General features: G+C 41.8%; 1 protein-coding gene across 1 annotated transcript; it reads left to right on the top strand.

Moving 5' to 3' along the window:
- Window positions 1–809: 809 nt before the first annotated feature.
- Window positions 810–9,858, top strand: mpnd (MPN domain containing). The gene is made up of 13 exons (XM_031318495.2): window positions 810–1,433; window positions 1,970–2,172; window positions 2,374–2,595; window positions 3,809–3,908; window positions 3,996–4,074; window positions 4,152–4,248; window positions 5,194–5,266; window positions 5,369–5,445; window positions 6,671–6,839; window positions 7,614–7,684; window positions 9,189–9,278; window positions 9,401–9,493; window positions 9,590–9,858. Exons 1-13 carry the CDS (start codon window positions 1,430–1,432, stop codon window positions 9,674–9,676), a joined length of 1,365 nt encoding a protein of 454 aa, XP_031174355.1. The 5' UTR covers window positions 810–1,429; the 3' UTR covers window positions 9,677–9,858.
- Window positions 9,859–10,177: the final 319 nt, after the last annotated feature.

The following is a 10,177-nucleotide window of genomic DNA, read 5'->3' as shown; positions in this document are numbered from 1 at the left end:
AAAAACTTGTGTCACAAACTTGTGCTTTGTATAAATTCACTTGAGATTTGGACTGACAAAGAGCACACATTCAGGGCTGCTCCTTGTAAGTTTACAAGGAGCAAATATTAGTGCAACAGGATGCCACCGTTATTAATATACTGTCAAGTATGCTATTGAAAGTATTCAAGCAACGTCAATTGGGCCTCAGCAACAAGATTTTCCCCCAGGTCCAATAACAAGTTGACCTAGCCATGTTGGATAGTTTAATATCTAATATGAATCATAGAATGGAATAGAAACTACTTTGTTTAGGTCTACTGTTTTTGCAAGCAAAAAGGCAGAAATATGCTATTAATCAGCAGCTTTTAATTATTTAATATGATTATTGTGTACAGTAAATGTGAAAATTAAATCAGGCTATAGGTCTATATGTCAAATGTTTGACAGAAATGTCAACTGAATTATACTCTGAAAAGTAGCCCACTGGAGCAGAAGCATACGGTAGGCTATCAATAGAAGTAGGACTTCAAAATTGTACAGTAGGCTATTTTAGTAAATGTGCACTTACTTTCCACTACTGCTGAACTGTAGCTTTGACCACATAACAGAGTATTTTGGAGCCAAACACATGCGGGTGTTTAGGCCTGTAATAACAACAGGTAGGCTAGAGGTAACAGGAACTGAACCCAGTTAAGACAGTGCTGGAGATTTGCTGCCCTCCGCAGGCTGCTTCCCGGTAAATGTGCTTCTTTTCAGAGATAAAAAAGGAACCTCGGTCTCGGTGTAGCCCTTTACAGTCTCTGGTGTAGCCTAGTGGAGAAAACCACAGTAGGCTATAACATAGTAAAGTAAGGGACAGGGTTGTATTATAACAGCATACGAATCACCGACCATAGGTTATGGTATAAAGACACTATCATTTTCAGGATGTAGGCTATTTTTAATCTGCCTAAATGCCAAATAGCGGTTGGCTCACGCGCACAGGGCGACACTTCATTTTTCCGGAGGAAACGCAGATTAATCGCTACATTGTTTACATTTCAATAACATGTAATACATTTCCTACAACCCCAACCGATTACTTAACATTAATAATGACAGTGTGGTATTTTTAGTCTCATGAATGAGTAAATAATGGCAGATATCTAGACCGGCACGGCACGTCAGACAGCCATTCAGAAGAACACAGGGAGAGTGACAAGGACGAGGAGAGGGAGAAAGAAAGGGGAGGGGAACTGACATTAAAGCAACACAACAAGGAAACTACACCGCAGAGCCACAGACGCCTTCATTTTATGTTTTTGAATAATAGCCGGAGCTAGTGTGGCGAAGTGTATCTGTAAAATCTGCCCGGAGCAGCTCAACCCCCGCACAGCTTAAAGTGCCCGGAAAAGAAGCAGCTTTGACCGAGTTGGATTTAAAGGCGCTCTCCGACGCTTTCAGAGATATGGGTGAGAATAATAAAAGAGGGGTTTAATTGTAATTCTGAAGGAAATTAACAGAGGGGGGAACAGGCCTCTTCTTGCGGAGAGAGCCATGCCTAATGGGAGGTGGAAACAAAAGGCCAACCGCATAGCTTAGCCGTAATTAATGAAATGCCAATTTAGAATATCGTTTGCCTATTTTGGACCCTTGAGATTCCTTTCACCATGACAGGGGTGCTATCATTTTAGCTTGCTGCAATTATGAATGATGCTGGCTTCCATTACAGTGGAGCTTTCATTATAAAGTCATTATAGTTCAAATAATGGCTATTTGGCTTTCTTCCTGATGTAACTTATAGAGATCTGAGTGATATGACCTGAAAACATTATACGTGCTCGTAACATGGCACGGTTATGATTTTTAACATTAGCATTGCACCCACATATCACTCCAGCGACCTGAGCACATTAGGATCCATCAATGTGTGTGTGTGTGTGTGTGTGTGTGTGTGTGTGTGTGTGTGTGTGTGTGTGTGTGTGTGTGTGTGTGTGTGCTTCCTCAGGCTCAGAGCCACCCAGCTCTCCACAGGTGGTGGAGGATGGAGGAGAGGAGGATGAGGAGGAGCTGAGTGGAGGGGAGGAGGCAGACCTGCGGTCCAGTTCTGGCCGGGGCTCCCTGTTGACCCGGAGAGGAATCACCCTGAGAGTGCTACTCAAGGATGGCCTGGTGGAGCCAGGGGACGGCGTGCTAGCAATCCACTACCTGGTAATAACACACATAACAGCTGGGTACAGTAAGAATGTTGTTATTCATTATTTATGCAAGTGCTGTGTCATATGAGGTTGCACTTGTTATTCATATCAAGCTTACCTGACATGTTACTATACACATCGCTTTTGAAGGAGCCAACTCACATACATGTCTTGTTTCTTGGTTTAAAATGTCTCTCTTCTCTGCTCCCTTCAGGGTAAGAACTTTGTTGGAGACCTGTTGAATGATGGGAAAATCAGGTGGGTAGAGACGGGCCAGATTTTTAACTCCCCTAGTGCCTGGGCAACACACTGCAAACGTCTGGTCAACCCAGCTAAGAAGTCTGGCTGTGGCTGGGCGTCTGTACGCTACCAGGGCCAGAAGCTGGTCCAGTACAAAACCACCTGGCTGCACAAGTACCAACCCAGCGCAGACATGGTGAGAGCAGAACATAACTTTTTATTTTTCTTACTATGGTTAGTATATTTCCTTAAATATCCGAGGCCACATACTACCCTCAGCGGTATCAAGTTTAATGTGTGTCGAGGTCAAACATCATGACCCAAATATTGGCATGAACAATGAAAAGACTAAAAAGCTGCTTCTAAACTGCTTATTTTTATATGGTTTAGTAACAAGAAAAAGTTGGTTTTAGGAAGGAATGATGAAGCTTAAATAAGATGAAGCCTTTAAAATGTTTAGTAGTACAGTATAACTGAGTAATGAGGTTGCAGATTTTTTCAGAGCATGCAGTTGGATAGAGGCAAAAGAACAGTACTTTGTTAATATAAAAATAAAATCTTGTCACAGGTTGTGGCCTCAGTGTGGACATGATATAACTAATTCCCATGAGACTTTTTTTTTTTTTTTTTTAAAACTCTGAAAAAATCTGCAGGTACAGTGAGAGTGAGTGTTTCCATTGTGATTAAAGGTCCCATGACATGGTGCTCTTTGGATGCTTTTATATAGGCTTTAGTAGTCCCCTAATACTGTATCTGAAGTCTTTTTCCCGAAATTCAGCCTTGGTGCAGAATTACAGCCACTAGAGCCAGTCCCACAATGAGCTTTCCTTAGGATGTCTCATGTCATGATGTCTCTCTTTCTCATGGGTGGGCCAAATTCTCTGGACCAGCAAAGCAGAGAAAGGGGAGGTAACCTTGCTCCTTATGAGCTCATAAGGAGCAGATTCCAGATCGGCCCATCTGAGCTTTCATTTTCTCAAAGGCAGAGCAGGATACCCAGAGCTCGGTTTACACCCATCGCCATTTCTAGCCACTAGGGGACCATATGCAGGCTGGGGGAACTCATATTAATGTTAAAAAACCTCATAAAGTGAAATGTTCATACCATGGGACCTTTAACACGTTTCAACAAAGAAGGGGTTGCTGCTCTCAAATAAAGAATAAAGACAAATGACACTTGATTTTAGAAAATACTTGAAACAAGTTGATTTACATTGGAAACATGAAATATTCTGGAAATGTTCTCACTTCACTGGCGGAATCTTTTCACTTGTTTTAAAAACGGAAGACTATAAGGACTCAAGTTCGATGCAAAAATGACACATAATGTGTTATACTTTTATACTGCCTGTATCGCTGTATCTACACTATCCTATGTCTTACATTGTGTTTATTTCCTGTGATGCCAGAGCCTGGTGAGTGAGGAGGATGATGATGAAGATGAAGAGGAAGGGAAGACAGCTCTGCAGGCAGATGAGAAGAACAAGAACAGCAAACCTGGATTAAATGGTATAACTCTCAATATACAAGTTTCATGATTGTTTTTATTTTAGTTTCAACAAACTGGAAATCAAATGTCCATCTTAACTGTTACAGACTTAATGGTTTCACGGAGAACTGACAGAGAGAGAATTCCTGTCAGATATTGCACCTTGGGCACCAGGGATGCTGCCAGGTACTGACTTATTCTGAAGGAACAATGTAGTGTTAACTTGAACCATAAGTGTGATAGACTCTAACTTGTATCCTCAGAGATCCACACACACTCGTGGAGCTGTCGGCCTTCTCAGCCATCAACAGATTCCAGCCTTTTAATGTAGCCGTGTCCAGTAATGTCCTGCTGCTAATGGTACGTAACAACCACATTAAAACAGGGTAATTGAGTACCTTTGAACAGTTAAGATACCAAGTTACCTGTAGGGCTGGGTACCGAATTCACTACTTTTTAGGCACCGTCCGAATTGCCTCTAAAGTATCAAGTATTGAAAAATGCCTCGTCATTCAATACCCAATATACCTGAGGAGTAAATCTCATCAGCATGAGTGTAAGCATGCAGCATGCTTCTACCAAGATCTAATAATGTCTGTGATTGGCTGCCTAACATTACACGTCAAGAGGCACGCAGGAAAAACTCTACGTTACAGAGAGGCGGCTCACGTAGTAGGAGCTGAAACATAAATACAAAGATATGTGTATGTTGTAATTTATTTTTGTTTTATAAAATTGGTATCGAAAAAAAATATTGTTTACGAAACTAGTATCGAAGTCACGGTATTGGTAGTCTCGCATTGCCAGACCTTCCTCCACAGCGCTGCGGAGGAGGGTCTGGCTAGTCCACGCAGCATTCCGGGATGGGAGAAAAACGGGCTCTGGTTTATTGGCATTTCTTTAAACAAGTCACAATCGTCATGGGCGTCCTAAGCTCCGCCTCAGGAAGGAACTTGTTTTGGTGGAACGTGTACGTTCAAAAGTTGTTTTAGTTGTGCGACAGAAAACTCCGATTGGACAGATAGTCTAGCTAGCTGTCTGGATTTAAGCATGCAGAGATCTGAGGAGCAGTTAACCATAGTCCTCATGAATCTACCGGAGTTTAAAATTCCAACACAAAGAAAGCAGAAGTAAACGGACATTGGCGAAAAGACATGCATCCGGCGGAATTTCCCGCGGCAACGAAGCAATCCCGGAAGTGGAACGTCGTACATATAGACTACGGTACTGGTATTGGTATCGGTACCGGTATCTAACTTTCTGAACGATACCCAGCCCTAGTTACCTGCTTTTCATCCTCATCAGGACTTCCACTGTCACCTGACTACCAGTGAGGTGGTGGGATACCTCGGAGGACGGTGGGATACAAATACGCAACGTGAGTAAGATGAGAAAGTGACTGCCAGAAATAAACATTAGAAGATAATGAAGCCATCTTGAACCCCAGCGTCTTTCTCTCTCTGTGTTTGATGTATTTCAGTGCTGACAGTCTTAAGGGCTTTCCCCTGTCGGACCAGGCTGGCAGACAGAGACTCTGCTTCTGCTGTTGAGGAGGAGGTAACACATGGACAGTGAATCAGTAGTCTGCACTAACAGCATGTATGTCTTTAGAAAACATGAAGGTGAATAACACCCATTTAAAAAATTCACAAGTTCTTCCTGTGCTGCAGGACATTTCAGCAGCCAGCACTTGTCACCATCATGCACCTGTCTTTCCAAAAGCCAGAAACCAAAGAACCGACTCTTAAATTTCCATCATTGGGAAGTTAACGTTGTATACAGTGCTGAGTGTGATTTTGGCACTTCAATTAGGTCTAAATACTAGTTTGTTTCTGTTAACAATCTTGAAATATAAACTGCAGCAACGTTAAAAATCCAAGAGTCTGTTTTACAAGTGTTTCAAGATACAAGTTACGAGCTCTGACCGACCTGTCCTGGGATAAAGACCTTAATGTGAAATCTCAAAATAGTGTACGTCCTTTTAGATTCTGTGCACTAATATACTGTATTGCATTTTCGGCACTGAAAGTAGATCAGTTAACATAATATTGTGGTGGAATTTCCGGAAACACCATCTTGTGGTATGATGAGACTAAGGGAAAGCTTAGACAACACCAGGTCATTCATAGGTCACAGGTCAGGGGACGAGAATATTCAGCCATTCTTTAACAACCAAACCTCTTCATGTATAACTGTTTGTCTCTCTACAGATTCAGAGAGTCTACGTAGGCAGCTACATGATAAGGGACTGTTTTGTCTCAGGGCTGTCTCCTTTTGGAGGTCGGTGGGCCAGCCACACGATTTAGTATCTGTGTTAACGGCGCCTGCAATATCTTTGTTCAAGGTTCAGCTCAATGTAACGTCTCCAGCATGAGTTTAAATAGACCTTCAGGAGGACAGGAACTTCAGAGAGTTGGGACGGCACTGCACAATAACGCATTGTGTTTAAACTGTACTGCCTGCCTAATTGTCTCCTCAATTGAGTGTTCATTAAATGCTTCCGTGTAATTCATCAAGGTCTCCCGAACCTTCTTCACATATGTGAAATGAGTTGTGTTGCTCCTGAGTTTTTCCTTAACAAATATGAAATGCAAACATATGAAACTTTGCAGTTAAAAGCCAAACTGTAACTGCCAAAACCAAAGAAAAGTCTATCCAGTTATTGCTGAACAACTTCTGTGAACTAGCAAAGTCCATTCTAAATCACTTTTACTCAAGTGAAACAAAAGTTAGGGCTTTTTTTTCCTTCTAATCGGCTTCTGTCGTTTTGACTCTGCTCCAGATCTGTCAGAACCTGTTCATGCGCGGCCTGTCGTTGGTGGGCTGGTACCACAGTCACCCGCGCGGTCCGGCTCTGCCGTCGCTGCAGGACATCGACTCCCAGATGGACCATCAGCTGAGGCTGCAGGGTTCAAACAACGGCTTCCAGCCCTGTCTGGGCATCATCTGTGGTACGTGCCTGCCTTCATACACAGTGGAGGACTAGTATATTGATGCAATGGATTTTTGTTATTCTCTGTGAAAACCTCGTACGCAGGGAGCTGTGAAAACAGTTAGATAACAGGCTTTATTGATCCTGTGCCAGGAAATTATGTAGCATTGAATAGTATTACTGAATTAATACTATATACATTACAAAGCAGGAGTTACAAAAGGTATATTTACAATATATGCAATTACAAAAAGTGTATGTCAGAAATAGTGACCCATGAGATTCACTACCTAAATAATTATGCTATGTATAAGAATGGAATAGGGTGATGGGGAACATGTCTACAGATAGCATTTGGTAACATAGGATACAAATATTGCACTTGAATGAAATGTGTATGAGGGGTAAAGTGTCCTTAGAGTGTATAGCAGCATTTGAATGACAGTAATGGAAAAGGTAATAAATGTTTCCGTTTTATTTGTACTGCTCTATTGTTTCGCTAGAAAATAAGTCAAAAAAAGAGAGAGTAATGAATGTAAGAAGAAAGTAGACGAAAGTAGACGAAAAAAGAAAAATGACACAACATCCTTTAGGAGCTGCTCCACAATGATTGTAGCCACATTGTAAGGAATGTATTAAAAGGGAAATGTGGAGTTTCTAAATCAGCAACAACTTACAGTATTTGCCATGGCATGTCAATGCATCACCATTACCATGAACCGTGGTTGTCTCATCAAAACCTGGGCTTTCTGACCATCCGGCCAAACAGCTTTTAACTTATTTTCTCTTTCAGGACCGTATTATCACGGGAATCAAGGTGTGGCGTCCACAATAACCCCATTCTGGGTCGTACCACCACCTGAGGTGAGGACACAGGCATCACTATACTCACCTTCTTATTCCATAGCTTAGCAAGCCCGTAGACAGAGGGGGGGTTCGGGTGGTTTGAAAGACCCCCCTCACTGCCAAAGGTCCATAATTTAAGTCTGTTTTAGAGTCTTTTTAAATAACGACGGCCAATAATTTGAATCCCCCCCCAAAATAAAAGTGATCTAAACCAAACCGAAGCACTAATGTTGTTAAAAGCACCACTTCTGTGAATGTATTCTGGCACGCGACATGTAACAATCTAACGTCTAATGTATCAACAATCCACGCAACTAACTTTATGCACTCATAACAAAATGTTTGAGGCCAAGGATATCCATCCAACATAATGTATTATGTGTGTTCCTCTGTGTGTCGTGCTCCATGTGTGTGTGTGTGTGTGTGTGTGTGTGTGTGTGTGTGTGTGTGTGTGGAATGAAAAAGGTGGTACATGATCTTGGTAAGCAATTTGACGACATTGTAGCCTAGTAAACTCTGCTCTTTAAAATGTGACAGTAGGAACGTCCATCATCTCACACATTCCTGCTCGTTGGAGCTCCTGACAATCAAATGGCGCCAGTTTTACCTTCCTCTGGAATTCACCTAGGTTATAATCTGTGCCGTTTATATCAGCAAACACTGACACTGCTCTGTCTGAACTACATGAGGCTCTCGTTAACCACCAACATCGGGACACAGCCGTCATCGTAGACGGGGATTTTAACAGTGCTAACCTGAAGAGTCAGACCTGACCTTTGGCAGACAGACAGACAGACAGACAGACAGACAGACAGACAGACAGACAGATCTTCTTTCCATAGGACAACACCACATATAGAACAGATAAAACATGTAACACATATACAAAACACATCACATTAAGATACATAGACAACATGTGTTGCGTTTCTGGATGTTAGTGACATGTTCCTTGAAGTTGAGTTTATTGTCTATAATGAGTCCCAGACCAGAGGAGAGAGATCCCTGGTTCACTGTTACTCACCCTTCAAGGACGGCTACAAAACAAAGTCTCTCCCTCCGTTCGGTAAATCTGACCATGCTGCAATTTTTCCTCAAGCCAAAATATAAACAACGGCTTAAGCAGGAAGCCCGTGTAAAGGGAGGTGACACGCTGGACTGACCAATCAGAGGCCGCCTTTCAGGACGCTCTGGAACGCACAGACTGGGATATGTTCAAGTGCAACTCTGACGATGTCAACATGTTTACCATCCATTATGACATCTATTGTGTTGTATATACCTATTTATTTCTGGATTTTATTGTTATTGTTTTTATTGAGCCGGAACAGGTACACAATACATTTGTGTATGTGACAAATAAAATTTGAATTTGAACCAAAATTACTTTTTGAAATTTGAACCTCATAATTAAATACAAAATGAGGGAAAAAATGCAAAAAAGTAAAAAAAAAAAAAGAACCTCTTCTGACACTTGTTCTCATGTTTCTGCTAAACTAACACATAATCTGCCTTCCTGCAGCAACGGCCTAATGACCACGGTATCCCAGTGGCTGTAGAGGTAACCTACGTACAGGACAACTTTCTCACCAGTGATGTTCTTAATGAGATGGTACGGATACTGAAGCCTCAGCCCTACAAAAACACTGCAGAGAAATCCACATTTGCCTGATGATTTTTTTTGAAATATACTCTATATCCTGTGTATAAAAGATCTGTGTATTTCCTCCACAGATGCTACTGGTTGACTACTACAGGACAGCGCCCGATATCGTCCAGTTCACCCAGTATTGGTGTCCTGATACGACCATGATGGACAAGATCAAGGTAGGATGATTTATAGAAGATGGGCAGATATTAGGTGATGGTTCTAAAACTTTTCCAGCTGACCTAACTTGTACAACTTTCTCTCTTCTTCCTCAGGGCTCTCTGAGTTGCCACGCTCCCAAAGATCAGGCCTACTGTCAGATCTTAGAGCATGTCTACAGTCAGCTGATGAACATCCACTGAGTGGATTTGCTGTGCATGTGGACCGTGCCCTCCATCTTAAGTCGTTACATTTAAAAAAAAAAAAAACATTTGTGCAGAGCTGACAGGACTGGAGTGACAGATTTACAATGTAACAACCTGCTTGAAAAACATTTAGATGCCTTGAACTCTCTCATGCTTGATACATAAATAGAAGCATTTCATGGACCAGAAATCATTCTGCCTGACTGGCATCTTACCTTTTTCCACATGGACCTATGTGCCTATCTGTGCCAGTATCCGGTGGTATGAGCAGATATTGCCAGATATGTACAATGTGAACGTTTAATGTGTTGTAATTGCCTTTATAGACCTAACTAATGGAGCAATGGTTGGGAAAAAAAGAAATATTAGCAAAGTATGCAAGTGTGTCTTGGTTTGACCTGAACTGTACTCTGTGATAGGTTTTGTGAATGTTGGTGTTCCTCAAGTTGGTGTTCAGTTTTTTTAATGAACCTTTGTGTGTGTGTGTGTGTGTGTGTG

The sequence above is a fragment of the Sander lucioperca genome, chromosome 2 (genome assembly GCF_008315115.2).
Source record: "Sander lucioperca isolate FBNREF2018 chromosome 2, SLUC_FBN_1.2, whole genome shotgun sequence".
NCBI lineage: Eukaryota > Metazoa > Chordata > Actinopteri > Perciformes > Percidae > Sander > Sander lucioperca.
This window is presented reverse-complemented; position numbering and strand designations above follow the sequence as displayed.

Excerpts from the sequence above, each read along its gene's own strand:
- mpnd (XM_031318495.2), top strand. Across the intron at positions 4,249-5,193 it reads GTAATGTCCTGCTGCTAATG|GACTTCCACTGTCACCTGAC; the intron begins GTACGTAACAAC and ends CATCCTCATCAG. Across the intron at positions 6,840-7,613 it reads CTGTCTGGGCATCATCTGTG|GACCGTATTATCACGGGAAT; the intron begins GTACGTGCCTGC and ends TTTCTCTTTCAG.